The sequence below is a fragment of the Mesoplodon bidens genome (genome assembly GCF_964165515.1).
Source record: "Mesoplodon bidens genome assembly, chromosome: 4".
Classification (NCBI taxonomy): domain Eukaryota; kingdom Metazoa; phylum Chordata; class Mammalia; order Artiodactyla; family Ziphiidae; genus Mesoplodon; species Mesoplodon bidens.
Genome location: NC_138160.1, coordinates 90,590,323 through 90,606,670, shown reverse-complemented (window position 1 = coordinate 90,606,670; position 16,348 = coordinate 90,590,323). Strand labels below are relative to the sequence as shown.

The window sequence follows — 16,348 nt, the reverse complement described above, 5'->3', positions numbered from 1 at the left end:
TCGATGGACATTTAGGTTGCTTCCACGTCCTGGCTGTTGTAGATGGTGTTGCAGTGAACATTGGGGTGCATGTATCTTTTCAAATTATGGTTTTCTCTGGATATATGCCCAGGAGTGGGATTGCTGGATCATATGGTAGCATCTAGTTTTAGTTTTTTAAGGAACCTCCATACTGTTCTACGTAGTGGCTGCACCAATTTACATTCCCACCAACAGTGTAGGAGGGTTCCTTTCTCTCCACACCCTCTCCAGCATTTATTGCCTATGGATTTTTTGATGATAGCCATTTTGACTGGTGTGATGTGATATCTCACTGTGGTTTTGATTTTCATTCCTCTAATAAATAATTAGCAATGTTGAGAATCTTTTTATGTGCTTCTTGGCCATCTGTATGTCTTCTTTGCAGAAATGTTTATTTAGGTCTTCTGCCTATTTTTTTGATTGGGTGGTTTTTTTGATACTGAGCCTCATGAGCTGTTTGTAAATTTTGGAGAATAATCCCTTGTCAGTCACATCATTTGCAAATATTTTTTCCCATACTGTGGCTTGTCTTTTCGTTTTGTTTATGGTTTCCTTTGCTGTGCAGAAGCTTTTTAGTTTAATTAGGTCCCATTTGTTTATTTTTATTTTCATTACCCTAGGAGATGGATCCAAAAAGATACTGCTGCGATTTATGTCGAAGAGTGTTCTGCCTATGTTTTCCTCTAAGAGTTTTATAGTACCTGGTCTTACATTTATGTCCTTAATCCATTTTGAGTTTATTTTTGTGTATGGTGTTAGAGAATGTTCTAATTTCATTCTTTTACATGTAGCTGTCCAGTTTTCCCAGCACCACTTACTGAAGAGACTGTCTTTTCTCCATTGTGTACTCTTGCCTCCTTTGTCATAGATTGATTTGACCATAGGTGTAGGGGTTTATTTCTGGGCTTTCTATCCTGTTCCATTGATCTAAATGTCTGCTTTTGTGAAGGACCATAGTGTTTTGATAAGTGTAGCTTTGTAGTATAGTCTGAAGTTTGGGAGCCTGATTCCTCCAGCTCCATTTTTCTTTCTCAGGATTGCTTTGGCTATTTGGGGTCTTTTGTGTCTCCATATAAATTTTAAAATTTTTTGTCTAGTTCTGTTAAAAATGCCATTGGTAATTTGATAGGGCTTGCATTGAATCTGTAGATTGCCATTAGTCATTTTGACAATATTGATTCTTCCAATCCAAGAGCATGGTATGTCTTTCCATCTGTTTGTTTCATTTTTGATTTCTTTAATCAGCATCTTATAGTTTTCTGAGTACAGGTCTTTTGCCTCCTTAGGTAGGTTTATCCCTAGGTATTTTATTCTTTTTGATGCAACAGTAAATGGGATTGTTTCTTTAATTTCTCTTTCTAATCTTTTGTTGTTACTGTATAGTAATGCAACAGACTTCCGTGTATTAATTTTGTCCTGCAACAAAGTCCTGCAACTTTACCAGATTCATTGATGAGTGCTAGTAGTTTTCTGGTAGCATCTTTAGGATTTTCTATGTATAGTATCATGTCATCGAGAAACAGTGACAGTTTTACTTCTTCTTTTCCAATTTGGATTCCTTTTATTTATATTTTTTCTTCTCTTATTGCTGTAACTAGGACTTCCTAAACAGTGTTGAATAAAAGTGGTGAAAGTGGACATCCTTGTCTTGTTCCTGATCTTAGAGGAAATGCTTTCAGCTTTTCAGCATTGAGTATGATGTTGGCTGTAGTCTACAGCCATACCACCCTGAACACACATGATCTCGTCTAAAAGTTATTTTAAGTGCTTCTGTGACCTTACAAGTTTTAAAGTAAATTGTTTTAAAGATGTAATAATATATCTTGCTAACATACTTCTAACATCTCTCTCCTAAGCCTAGGAACTTCACCCCTGATTTTCTAATGCCCTGCAGTGAATTGAATCATATTAAAGGGTATCATTATTAAATTCCTCCAGCTTCATTTAAAATAGTAAAAAACCAAAAAACAAACCAAAAAAGCTGCTATGAGCATGTATGTAAAAGTTTATGCATGAAATAAACCTTCAGTTATCTGGGTTAAATGCTACAAGATGATTTTAAATTACTGATTTCAGCTCTTTAATAGTTACAGAACTATCTTGAATGCTATTTTTTCTTGAGTAAGCTTTGGCAAGTTATATTGTTTCTAGGAATTCATCAATTTTGTTTAATTTAGGTTATTTTCAAATTTATTATCAGAGAGTTCACAGTATTCACTTATTACCTTTTCAATCCCTGCTGTTTCTGTAGTTATTTATATCTACCATTTCATTCCTAAGACAGTTTATTCTTTTTTTCTTGGTGAATCTCATTGAAGAACGAAGTCTTGGCTTTGTTTTTCTATGTAAGCGTATGTCAAACATATCAGCATAGGGAAAGAAATTAAAAAGCAGCTTTCTTTTTGTCTTTCATTGTTCCTTTAAAATTTATCCAGTTAAAGAAAGCCTTCCATTTCCCCTGGATGGAAATGCAGAGTAGCCTCATAACTCAGGGTGTCTCACCCATGGCACTATTAACATTTGGGGCCAGAGAATTCTTTAGTGTGAAGGTCTGTCTTGGGCATTGTAAGATGGTTAGCAGCACCCTGGCCTCTACCTATTGGATGCCAGTAGCACTTACCAGTTGTGAGAACCAAAAATATCTGCAGACATTGTTAAATATCCCCTGGGGGGCAAAATTGCTTCCAGTTGAAAACCACTGCCATGACTCTTATGTTTAATCTTAGAAAACAAAGTTCTAGAATCACTTTATTTCTAATCTTTTAAGTTGAATGCTTAGTGCATGAATTTTCAGCTTTTTTTTTTTTTTTTTGGTTGTCAGGAAATTCAGTAAAATTTATTGCCTCGTTGTAATTAACAGATTTTACATATCTGGTTTCCTCTCTTTTCTCTTTATAATTGGGCTTTGTTTTCATTTATAATTTTCCTCTTTTACCATATGTTTAACCTTGTAGATGACTTCTGGTCTTCCCAAATTAGTACTTGAGGAATATACTTTAATATACACCAATGATTATTTTCATGGAACATCTACTTTGGGGTAAAAAACTGTGAGGGTATCCTGATATAGGACTGATTTCAAGCCACGAGAAAGAGTTTGAGAAAGAGAACAATGAAGCAAAGAGAGGAGATATGCTCTTGTGAATCTGCTGATCTCCCATTTCTGACTTTCTATATGCATCAGAGTGACGTAGAAGAGAGGCTGGACTTAGTTTGATATAAAAAGAAATTCAGGAGTTAAACTGGCTGGGGCAGATGGCTGCCTGTCCCCTGATTTGATTGAGATTAAAGGTTCAACCATAGCAGAGGAGATGTTTCCATCTCTGATTGGTATTCCCTGGAAGACTAATGAAGTGTACAGTTCTGGAATAGAAAAAGCCTGGTTTCTGGGATTTTGGCTGCTGCAATAGGAGCTTCAGTGAGGGACATCAGTGAGTAAATCCTCCCACTTTGCCCACTCACTCCCTTTCATAACGCACATACATCCTCAGTGTGTTCCTTTGAGTCCTGCTGTGCTATATTACTGTGTCATACTCATTCCTTGACATTTGGCAGGGGGGCAGAAGGAAGGCTTCTAGAGGCTGCTTGGAAAATTAACTTGGGATAAAAACCCAACAGTCTTAAATTATTCATTGGCTTTTACCCAGGTCTAGAAGGAAACTTTTGGGGGCTGGATGTGTTTGCATGAAAGGGAAAGATCCTCTGAATATGGAACAAGACCAAGCCCTAATGAAAGGTGGGAAGAGGCCAGGAGAGAATAGCTTCTAAGGTTGTCAATATCTCCACTTCCTATGACATTTATTTTTCTATTAATTCTTGGCATTTATATTGCTGTGATAGATCAATTAGCCTCTCACAATGTTCTAGTCCATTGACCTTATCATTTAACTATCCTATGGTGCCACTGTCACCACAGGGAGACTGCAAAAGAAACATTTATAATTTTGAATAACCTAGGTCCAGAGCTGGGAAGATATTAAAAGGCTTAGTTTAGATAATCAGCATATTAGATGACTGAACCTTTAAGGAATTTTCCTTTTTCTCATCACTTTGGAATTCTGACAGCTACACTGTGAAAGCAAGAGAACAGAACCCATCCTGCACAGTGCTGGTGTTCAGAGATTCTAAAGTGACCCTGAGAAGACTTGGGAGATCACAGAGTCCCAAAGCTGGAAAGGGCCTCGCCTTAGAGATCACTGTGTCAGCCAGGATCCTTGGCTGCAGGCAACAGAACTGCGCTATGGATAGCTTAGTAAAAGGGAATGAGCTGGAAGCCCATCAGGAGGCTCCAAGGTCAATAGGAGGCTGGAGAATGAGGCTTGGGAAAGGGAAGAAACCAAGGGTGCTCTGGAGGACTAGGGCAACTTTACAGCAAAATTTTCCTAGGAACAATGCCTTCCAACTCTTTCTTCTGTCCTTCAAGACTCAGTTTTGGGAGAAAGTATCCAACTGGGTAAATAAAGATTACGGATCGGTCCTTTGGCTTCCATAGTGGGAGGGCACCATCTGGACTACATTAAATACTGAAGAAGGAATCAGGATGCTTTTAGAGAAGCAAAATTTTAAAAAAAAGTTTTAATACTAGGTAATGATTTAGTCCAACCTGTTTTACAGTTGAGGAAACTGTGGCCTAGATAGTGATGTGGCTTGTTCAAGTTTACGAACTAGTGAGAGTCCAACCAGGGATGAGAACATAGGTTTCCTAGCTCCCAGTTTGATGTTTGTTTCGATATCAGATGCCTTTGGAAGTAGCACCAACAGCCTGATTCAGTTGTAGTCATGAGTTTGGCCTAAGTGTACTGGGTCAGTCCAATTGTAGCAGGTTTGGGGAGTTTCAAAATACACTTCATTTACACTGTTTTTACCTGCAGGAACAACCACTGATGCTTTTAATTAATGGAAACTAGTTCTTACATCCATGGTTTTTTGCAAGCAACATCACTGCCATCTGCCTAAAGAAACCACTAGCCAGAGGGGGATGTACAGTGAAGTCTAGGACTTTAAATACCACGAGAACTCCAGGGAATTTCAGAGATGCTGTTTATCCATCCTGGGGACTGGAACTTCAGTTCAATAGCCAGCCTTCCTTGGTGATGGATGCACCTGGTCCTAATTAATTGAAGTCAGTAAAAGCACAGGTTGTTTGGGATGCTGTATCAGAAATCAAACCTGCCAGAGATGAGGATGCAATCTCAGACAGACAATTAAGAGTTATGGTGAAAGGATTCACCAAGGGCCAGAAACACCCAGCTCTGGTCAGCCAGAGTGCTGCAGGAGTAGGAAGGTTGGAGAGAGTTGTATGGATGCATTTTGTTTGTCCTAAGAAGCTTGGCGGCTGCCCCACAAACAGAAGACATGTTTTTGAGAGGGGAGTGGTTACCTCTTCCAATCCAAGATCAGGGAGGGGGAGAGGGCTTGGTTTAATGCAGGGGAAACTGTGTAAATAACAGCATGCCGTTTTAGAAAGGTTATCGATTTGCTGACTGAAGGGTAAACAGTAGTCCAGCATCATCTTGGCTCTGTGACCAGCTCAGCCCTGTACACCAGCCAGGCAAGGATGCATGCCTGTAACTGCCGTGCAGCAGCAGCTTTCAGCTTCTCTTTCCAAACATCCCTCTCAGCCACCTTTCTCCCCTAAATCCTTTTGTTATGTCTAAACAAATCCTGTTATGAAACAACAACAAAAACTCTGGCAAACAGCCAGTCTGCACAGAGAAATGGGACTTGAACTATATTTCAGTTTTGAACTATATTTCAGTTTTGATTTCTAAACAGGAAGCAGTGATTGGACTTTAAGCAGCACACACCCATTATCATCAGAACTCAGAAGATTAATTACAGAGAAACTGAAAGCTAATGATTTTTTATACACTGTTACATCCCTAGGAGGCCAGTTACCATGGAAATCTCTCCTTCCTTTTCTTCTGCTTAGATAATATTTATATGGAAAAGAAAGAAATATAAACACGGTGGAAAGATTAAACAAGACGAGGCACAGTTTGCTACAAATATTTACATTTATTATAAGAATACAGTTAAAAAAAAGTTCCACAGACCTATGCATGGTAATTGGCCTATTGGAAAAGAAAAAATGGCTATTCAAAAATGATCTAAGTTTACAAAAATGATGAAATCATGTTTTAAAAAAGTAGAAAACAATTTAAAAACATCCTACAATGTTAGCTGAAGTTCAAAGTGTATTTCTTCTGAATGTAAAACTAACAAATAAATAAGTGTTAAATACAGATCCGAGTTAAAAATGGTAAAAGACAGACAACTAACTGCTTAGATATTTCTCTCTCATTCATTTTCAGACTTGTTTACAAAGCCAGATAAACTCACCAAAGGACTTGCTTCTGTGTTTTACACTTTAGCTTTTTATAAGAAGCACCCTATTTCCAGTGTTTCTTTAATCCACTTAACAAATATATTATTTTAAAATAACAACAAAAGAAGATTAAAGGTGCTTTAACCTGACAATATTGGCACTAAAAGGAAACTGTAAACCACAGGAGTGCTTTGCTCAGCATAACGCTTGCAGATGGAACATCTGTACCACGGGGGGCTGAGGGCACACCCCATTCCCACCCCATCATCCCACACTCATCTTCTAACAAAGGGAAGTGGAAGCAACCCAGAAAGTCACATTTCTGCAACCACTCACTGTGGGTCTGTGCCAGGAGCATGCAGTGCCTTAGGCCAGTGGGCCGCCCACCGTCAAATGGCTTGGGCGCCATTTGTACATTTTGTCTTTGCTTTCCATTTGCTTGCATTCCTGAAAAAGTCAGGGCTGTTCCCGGGACTTTGACAACTTGATTTTATTCTCCTGCATTTATCTGGCTTTTCCTAACCCTATGTGGTTGTATGGCTATGACTTCAGAGAGTTCTAATCTTTTAGGGCACTCACCAGACCATACCAAGAGAAACACAAAGAAACCATAACATAAAGTCAGCAGAACTCATACTGTCACCAACCCCTGCTATACTCATATGTTGCTTAAGTAGGCCATGTGATTTAATATATTTAACATAAATTAAACATAAAACCTATACACCTCTGACTAATAAAGCTGTCTTAGTGAGAAATCTCAATGATTTATGAAGGAAAATGATAAACAGAAATGGCCCATGAAAAGTGTGCTCCTGGCCACTGGTCCATGTTGAGAGTCTGATTATGTCACAGGATGCTGTGGGGTGACTGGCATTTCATATGGTGAAATGTTCGTCAAGTGAAAAGGAGTTTCACGTTTTTGGCCACTTTGGTCATGAGTCTGAAACAAACAAAACCCCTCTCTACCAGTTTCCCTTTATCTTTGATTTTGACTTGATGCTCAGAACCTATAGCTGGGATTGGATTTAGAATCATACAGGTTATAAAATATACTTGTTATGCGGAATCAGGTGAACCTTGTGTAACTAATCTCTTTGACACTAAAGCCAAAAAGAGTGAATTCCATTAAAACATGTATATTTTCCATGCATTCCAAGTGTGAAAGGCATAGCATCTGAGGAGGAATTATGGCAAATAAGTTCATTTCTGTTGGAATTGGTCTTCCACTTGCAGCTGAAGCAAAGCAATTAGACCGGCAGGGGATGGGCCTCCATAGCATCCTATCATCTAAATATAAGAACCGTTATGCTTTGGGTTAGGAGAAAACTTCACAGTCATATTAAGCGTGGCTCTGGGCACCATGCCCTCTGCATTTGCTTACAACAGTCTGGCATTTCTTAAGAGCCAGGAGGCAAGTTTATTTCTACCAAGTAAAATTATTTGTAGAAAAATATCTAGATAATAGGGTGTTTTCCTCACCCCCACCACTCTGCCATCTTCCATGTTTAAAAATTAACAAAAGCATGGATTAGCAAGCTTGCAAAGACTGCCAAGATGGGCCTTTTGCCTGGGATCTCGGTAATAACATTACAGATTCCCTCTCAGCCGCTAAGTTTCTGAATCCAGGGCACTTAGAAATTCAAGCTCCCATTGGGGGTTGGGGGGTGGATTTAGTTTTTTGCTTCATAAGGATTTTTCAGGCAACTCAGAAGAGGACCCCCAAAGTTGTACAATTTGACAAGAGCTACATGAAGAAAATATTAAGTTTGGACTCATATACAACTCCATTTTTTCATTCTCAGATTTTTGCTGCTTCAATGTGGGAATGGGGATTTTTTTTTATTGGCCTTCTTATACTTACCCTGTGTTGCTCAGAACACTGCTATTTCCCATTGACATCCATCCTATGCTTTCAAAATAAGGTACTAGCTCCTCATTAGATGAACTGCCTGGATGGTTCTATTGATAGTTTTTGCGTGGATGTTTTAACTGTGTACGAAGGGATGAAAGTAGTGTTTCTGTTGTTGCTTTAATGGTTGAAATCTGGCTTCTTCATATGTCATTTTAGAATCTGCTTTGGATAGCATCTAGAAGGTGCTTATTCTGATACTAAAGATGTTCTTAACAGACAGGAGAAAGAGTGATGTTTGGCTTTGTAGGAAGGGTACCGCTCTGGAGGAAACTGTAGAGTTTGTGTTTCAGCACAGTAGTGCTTTGGGGTCTGTGTCTCTAGGTAGATTGCTTTATTTTAAACTTGAGTCTTTGTATTTGCTACCCTCTTTTCTGAAGCTATGGAAAAACTCTTTGACATTGTGCAACTGAAATACTTTTAGACATTTACTGACAAGAGGAGTGTGAAGGAAACAATTAAAAATACTGGCAGAGAAGAGTGGAATTGAAAAATTGAAAATGTCTGGGGTTTTAAAATAATCATTGTTGGGGTTTTAAAATAATCATTGTTAGTGTTTTAACATTTCTTTGGAGGCAGGTCACCTAGTGACCTTACTCGGTCAAGTCAACAGGCTGCTTCCCTGAATACATCTGCTCACAAGGATCTTTCCATCCTGGGAAAATCTCCCAAGAACCTCTATTGATAGTGTAACTCATCAAACACATCTGCCACCTAGTTGTCCTATCCCCACCACAAAGACTACATCGAGGCCTCTTTGTGTTCTAAGCTGCATGTGCCACGGGGCCTCTCACACAGAGGGTATGCAGTTGGCCTGGTAAATGGATGCCTGGGAGCTCTCTATAAGGCAAGGGCCTCCTGAGCACGTGAGGAGAAACTGTTTGGTCTAGGCCAGTTAAGACACTGTCTGACAAAAGCTGATGAGAAAAGGCTTTTCTGTTTTGGTAAAGATTAAGAAACTGAACATGAGAAAAAGAAATATCAACCAGAAAAAAAAAAAAAAAAAAAAAAACAAGAAAAACTAGCACCCAGTAGGGTTCCCTGAACCTGACATGGCAGATATTGAGAAAAAGCTTCTGAATGAATAAAGCTGAGGGAAAACATTACAAAATCCTGCTACCAGGGTCATTACCATCACTTAGAACATTTTATTACTTTGTAGAACACTCACATCTTCTGACTTCAGTGGTAATGTCTGGGAAGATAATTTAGAAATTCAAGATTTGAATCTTTTTAGAGTGAATTCTAAATACTCTTCTTTGGGAGGCCTTGCAAGTTTGCTGGCAAGCAGGGAAGCTCAATCTGTCTTTATGTTGCAGGCAGAGACACCCACAAGGTATCTTCTCTTTCATAAAATAATAAGAAGGAAATTTCACAGCAGTTTTCCTCCAATGCTGGCTGCCCCAGACATATGTGTGCCACCCTCAGTTCCTTACTGCTTAGGAAGTGGGCTGAACCACTGTCATACCTGCAGCCTTACAGAAAAACCAAGCAAGAGTAATTCTCATTCAACAGTGGCTTCCTCTTGAGATTATAGGGAGCATAAAGATAATCAAATCAATACCCCACCCAGTGCCCTTTAAGAAGTGTTGTAGAAACTTGAGAGGTATGTAATGTTTAATACCATGCAGTGGGAAGCACCTCAAAATTCCCTTTTGAGGATTCGCTCTCCCTCACTGATACCACATTTATTTGTTGGAAGGTGAGCCCTTGAGTCACTTTGCATTGGTACTTTGTTTTTGCCCTTCCTGTCCTTCAATCTTCCTTTTTGGATGTCTCTTTCTCTGCCTTCCATGTCTGAGCTTAGCCATGCTGCACTGTGACTGGCTTTAGGATGCTTCTATGATTCCTTTCCCTCACATGTTATTAGTATAAAGACAAGGAGCATTGCTATTTAATTGGTATTCCCCTCCTTCCCTGCTGGATTCCATGTTTCCCCAGAGCTGAGCTCATCAGAGGAAGGTCCCTCTGGGGTACCTCTAGGAGCCAGTTAGTCAACATCAGTCAAAAGGTGAAATGGCTGATCTCAGCGTGCTCTCACTTAGGAGACCAGCCCCATTGCAACCAGATTTCTAATGAGGTGTGAATAATCAGTGATTTAGTTTAAGAAATAGTATCACTAACTCAAATACAAAGAGAGTTAGAGAAGTCTCTGTTAAAAGTCTAAGCATAGGGCTTCCCTGGTGGCGCAGTGGTTGAGAGTCCGCCTGCCGATGCAGGGGACACGGGTTCGTGCCCCGGTCTGGGAAGATCCCACATGCCGTGGAGTGGCTGGGCCCGTGAGCCATGGCCGGTGAGCCTGCGTGTCCGGAGCCTGTGCTCCGCAACAGGAGAGGCCAGGGCAGTGAGAGGCCCGCGTACCGCAAAAAAAAAAAAAAAAAAAAAAAAAAAAGTCTAAGCATATATGGCCAAACCCATTAGTTGGGAGGACGATGAGCATGTGTTGCCCAGCACAGCATCGCCTCCGAGCTGGGGATAAGAGACTGCTACAAATGCAAGGGAGAGGTGTTTGGTTTGCTCACATGAAGGCCCACACACTGGCAGGTGACCTCTTTTGCTTCCTTTGACTCCAATACCTTTTAAATTTTCTGTAGGAAAGGATCTGGCCTGGTGGCACTGTTCTCCGCAGGCCTCCTAGTGACGTTGTCCAAGTCTTCGTTCCACTTTAATTATCCTACACTCTCTGTAGGGGCTGCATCATCCTGCCTTAGAATAACTGGTATTCTCCTCTTTTGCCTTTGTAGACGTTTGCCTCAGTGCCTTATTAACAGATGTGCTGAAGCCTATGCTCATTATATCTCCCCAGTTTAAAGTGACTAGGAATTTAGTACAGTAGGATTTTTCTACCACCTAAGAACCTCAGTCTTAATTAGGCAGTCTTTAATGTCTTCACTTAACAATTCAGAATTTACTCTTTGAATCAGTATGAGGCAGTAGGATGGTCTTCAAGGGGTTAAAAATATTTCCTTAAATTGAATTATGACTAAGATATATAGTTTTACACCTTCTGTATTATAGCATTATTTTTTAAAGGAGAATTTTATGGGACTCTACAACTGTAGCAGTATCTCCTTCAAGTAGGTCATCTTGGTACATGAAATATTGACTTTTAATTAGAATATTTTCTTTGGCAGAAATTAATACGTAGTTCTGGATCTTCCCAAATAATATATTATTCAGACTTGATATGAAACTAATCAAAACAGAAAAATAAATAAAACTAAAATATTTAATAAAAAATTTCTGGTACGTATAAGCAAATCAGAGTTAGTAATAAAATAGGTAACACTTTATTTTAATGGTAAACTTTCATGCTAACTTAATAGTGTAATGGAACTGTAATAGAAACTCATTTTCATATAAAATCTTTGTTTTACTTAACATATTAATACATAAAGAAACCATGTCTTTTTCAATTGTCTGTCCCTTTTTGTTCTTTGTATTTTGCATTATTCTCTGTTTTGTGTGAGGGCTCCGACCTCCTAAATACAAAAGTTGATCTTTACATGACTCAGAATAGTGTTTATGGACAATCAATTCTGTTGATAAGAAACAATTAAAATACCAATGGTGTGTGGGAGGTACCTATATGTAAAAAGAGGGTTGAGGCAAACAAACAAACCCTCTTTTCAGAAAGTATCAACTGATCTCACATCAAAAGACACACAGCCACAGAACAGTGTCCGTAGAGTATACTAAGGAAGGTTTTCAGGTACATTTTTAGAACATCTGATGAGTGAGCTGGAAAGTAGTGTGACTGAGGTAACCGAACGACAGTAACATACTACCTAGACATGTATTTTTGCATTCTCATTTTTATGTTTATCCCACTACAATATCCTCAGTGTGTGGCATATATTATAATTAAAACACTTTCTTCTTGACACAAGTCATACCAGTATTGTGAAGCCACGGTTATTTTAGTGGTATTAGCCAAACTTTACATAAAACTATATGGCAAAACTGAAACAATGAGTATAACACAGACAAGAAAACCATACCATGGTTTAAAGGAAATTAAGACTATTTCAATGACTAAACATTTTCTTTTCTTTTAAAACAACCCTCAAATGAAAAACAGTTGTGAAATGTGTGCTGAAAATTGGCTGAAGCAATTAGACTCATGTTCTACACTGGTGTGCTAGTAACAGGTTTCAGTAATATCGTATTTGTGATAAAGTGGTGAATTATGGACAAAGAATTTTATTGACTATATAAAATTTGGGAGATAAGAGAGAAATGATTACATAAGACCTTTCACTGGGGACCTAGTGGCAGGATGGACTAAAATGAGACCTCTGGTTTTGAAAGTCTAAACAAAACCTATTCATCCTTTATTATTATTTCCTAGAAGAGAAAGAATATGTTGGCTTTGGGAAGTAACCTTAGATTACATGGAGTGCAAAATAATTTTAGGTTTCACATGTTGGTAATAAATGTTAATTTGACAATAAAAGATATCTTTCCTTGAAAAATGATGAACTACTTAAATGTTTCTCATAAAGGCTCCTTGGTGATTCAAGATAGAAAAATGCAGGTGAGAGTCAGGCTGCCTGGGCTTACCCGCCCCCCCCCCCGCCACTCCATATTCATAAATTTAAGGAATTATGACAGAAACTACATAGGAGTAACAAATGCAACGCGTGAAAAATCCATTACCAAGACAAAGATTTGTGACCTGGCTGAATTACATTCAGACCAGTGGCAATTTTGGTTACTAAAATTTTGGTTACTGTTTTCTTACTAAACAAGTCATAGGATTTTATGTTTCCGAAACCTTCTTTCCCTGTATCAACTTGCAAATTCAGAGGAGAATTTGTGTGTACGCTTTTTGGGTATGGATTAGCCTCCTAAAGTACATAATTCCAATAATTATCAGTGACAGAAGGGATGAATAAATTATGCTTCAAGCACAACAAAGTTAACAGTAAAAAATAGTCTGCATACGTTTTTCTTAATGCATGTGCCTATATTAAATTTAAAATTCTATATAACTGATATGATCCTGAAAGACTCCTGATGAGTTATTAATCCTGAACTGTACCACTGCCTGCTTTGGGACAAAGAATAAAATAGAATTTAAATGCTGCAGATGTCACGATGTTTTGAAAAGCTTCTTTAATTTAAGTACACAGTTACGATGTGAACTGCAAATTCTAACAGCGTGGATGAGTGAAATATCAATGCCATGTTCGTTCTTTACACCAGAATGCAATGATTAAGCTTCAGGTCTTGTTCACAAAATTAAAGCCCAAACCATCATTCTCTCTCTTTGCTGAGAGCTTAGCAGTGCGGCTGCTAAGTGATGGGAGGCTGTTTTCTTTAAACAAAGAATATTACAGAGAGATGCACTTGGAAATACTGGCAAAGGGTGGAAATGTCCCCATTTTATTCTTGCTTTTGAAGGCTGGCAAGTGCCTGAAGACCAGAGCTCTTAATCTTAATTCATGACTCTGTGCTTTGATTTACCACAGTATATGCCATCAAAAGAAGGTTTCATTTTACTCATAATATTTGACAGAAGGGAAACAATGCTGATTAAAAAAAGTTACTTTGTATATTGCAATATTTTTGCGGGCAAGTTTATTATGCTTTCATTTTTGTCTGGATGTGGTAATCATTAAATGTGTATGAAACTTCAAGGAGATTGAAGTGGTAGACACAAGCCATTTTTCTCCTCAGTATTATCCTGTTTACTCTTGAAAGTAGTACTGGGTGTGAGTTGTGTGCAGCGATATTCCTAGGCCGCAAATAGGTGGAGGGGGCAGGAGGAATTTTCTATCCCATAAGCTCTTCCAATGAATGTAGACCAAATAATCACTACTGTGCTATTTGGACACAGGCCTGAGCACTTATTAAAAGCTCCCAGGCCACATTTACCCCTGAGCATGACCATCTCTTACACACATATTTATCCTGAGAGGCAACTATATACAGACCATGGGGTAAGTTCCCTGGATGAAGCTAAGATTCAGCTAAAGACAATCCTAGTTTAAACTCTGTTACATTTTATTCATATGAAGCATCTCCAAACTGTGCTCATATATGGGTCAGCTAATGATAAGAATTTTCAGGTAGCAGTATAAGAGTAAATGAAGGGGGAAAGTGGACAAAGGAGGGCTATCTCTATAGCTTTTTCCTTAATAATGTTCATTTGACTTCTTAACCAATTTACTCCATTCATACCTGACAGGTTTCTCAGTATTATGTGCGTGTGTGTGGCTGTGTGTCTGTGTGGGGGGCGCATGCCCATGTGTGTACACACATGGATGTGTTTATGAACTAGAATCATGAAATTCTGACAGCTCTGGAAACTGGCACAAATGAACAGAATTAAATTCTGGGATGTCTCCTCTCATATGAAGGTACTTAAAATTATGCTGTTATTTCTGTAGGCTCGTGCTTTGGAATTTCTCTAAAGAATTTTTTGTTGACAAGAAGGCTCTATCTGTGAACTCCTGAAAACATTTCTTAGAACCTTTTTCGTGAATCAGACCATAAAATAAAGCGTGCGTGTGTGTGTGTGTGTATGTGTGTGTGTGTGTGTAAAAGCATAACTCTGGTAAGAAGGCAGATTTTCTATTTTCCTTTCCTTCTCTTTGATGATGACTTTAGCTGCCCCTTTCTCCAGACCGTCCTCCTGTTCCAACTTACTTCTTGCCTTCACAGCTGTCTGAAACATTCTTTAATAGCTGTGGCCTCAATTAAGAGCTCTTTGAGGACATTCCAGGCATCATTTTCTGATGCCTGGACAAAAGGGGAGGGAAACAACAGCTTTACCAATAAGACAGGAATGTGAGGATTCTTACACTGCGCTTATTTCTGGCGAGAAAGGAAAGAAAACCCCTAGGAGGTCTAAATAATTCTCAATATAAAATGATGTTTACAAATACACCCTTGCCTTGGCAGAGCAGAAAGCCAACTTTGGTTGGAATGTGTCCTGCAGACATGGCATTACCAATGCAGCTGATAGCACCAATCGAGTAGGGTCTGTGGCATGGGACAGCAGCCGTGAACTGGGTCTGAAGTAAAGAATCTCTGAGAAACATCGATGGTCCTGGTGTGAAAAAGATGGATTGGTTCCCCCTCACATTTAGAGCCTGTGCTTTTCTATTTACAAAGGGCTGAAATGGCAGGATTGCTGTGGTGAGCTGAGAAGCCCTTGGTAGGACTACCTGTTTCTTGAATGCATTTGCCTTTGACTTTTTTTAACGGCACATATTTAAAAAACAGTTAATTAAAAAAAATAACCTTAGAAGACGGTTGCACATAACGTGGTATAAACTCATTGTTAACGAGAAGAACAATCTTACTCTGCTGGAGGACCAAGTCCTGGAGGCTGAGTTTGCACTGTTCTGTCACTATGTGATCTTCTTCTTGATGACAGTGAGCTCTTTCTGAAGTTCAGTGAACTTGGGGCGGTTTTCAGGTTTATAATCCCAACACTTCATCATAATTTTAAAAATGTCCTCTGGACAATGCTGAGGGGCTGACATTCGGTATCCTGAAGACCCAAGAGAAGAAGAACAGAATTTAGAATGGGGATAAGATATAAATGTTCACATAGGGCATTATGCAGTTTGTAATTTTTAGTACCTTATGTTGTTGGTTAATAGAAACAAAAAATCCATTTCAGGGCAAACTGATTTTTTTTCTGTAAGTAATGCAGACTTTAATATTAATAGAGCAACATCATTACCTTCTAGTTCAAAGAACCCACTTTCTGTTTGTTCATTTGTCACAAAGTCTGATGTAAGATACATCACATACAAATGCATGTTTTAGTTGCTCTAAGTATTTGCTTTTAGAATTTGCTTTCAGATGCTGTAGGCAGAGTTTTAAAAAATCATCTCTACAACTCAGGTTTTTGAAGATGAGGAAAAGGATGAGGATTTATAAACATTAATTTAAAAGTGAAATAAAAATGAATATGAGGCATATTCCTTTACAGTCTGAGAAGAATATTATCTTTAATTCAAAGTCACCTGGCAGTGTCCCGGCAGTGTGCTGGGTAGTATGTGTGTGCCTGTTTGCATTTGCCTCAGGAGCGGTAGGAAAAGGGAGGAAGGAAGCTGGAAAGTCATCTT

General features: G+C 38.8%; 1 protein-coding gene across 4 annotated transcripts in view; it reads right to left on the bottom strand.

Moving 5' to 3' along the window:
• Positions 1–11,510: 11,510 nt before the first annotated feature.
• FER (FER tyrosine kinase) overlaps positions 11,511–16,348 on the bottom strand; it is a 481,592-nt gene continuing 476,754 nt past the window's right edge. For all 4 annotated transcript variants that reach the window (XM_081230856.1, XM_081230854.1, XM_081230857.1 and 1 more), the window contains one exon: positions 11,511–15,765. In XM_081230856.1, the coding sequence (XP_081086982.1) occupies positions 15,623–15,765 (143 nt within the window). In that variant the 3' untranslated portion in view covers positions 11,511–15,622. The remainder of the gene's footprint in view (positions 15,766–16,348) is intronic.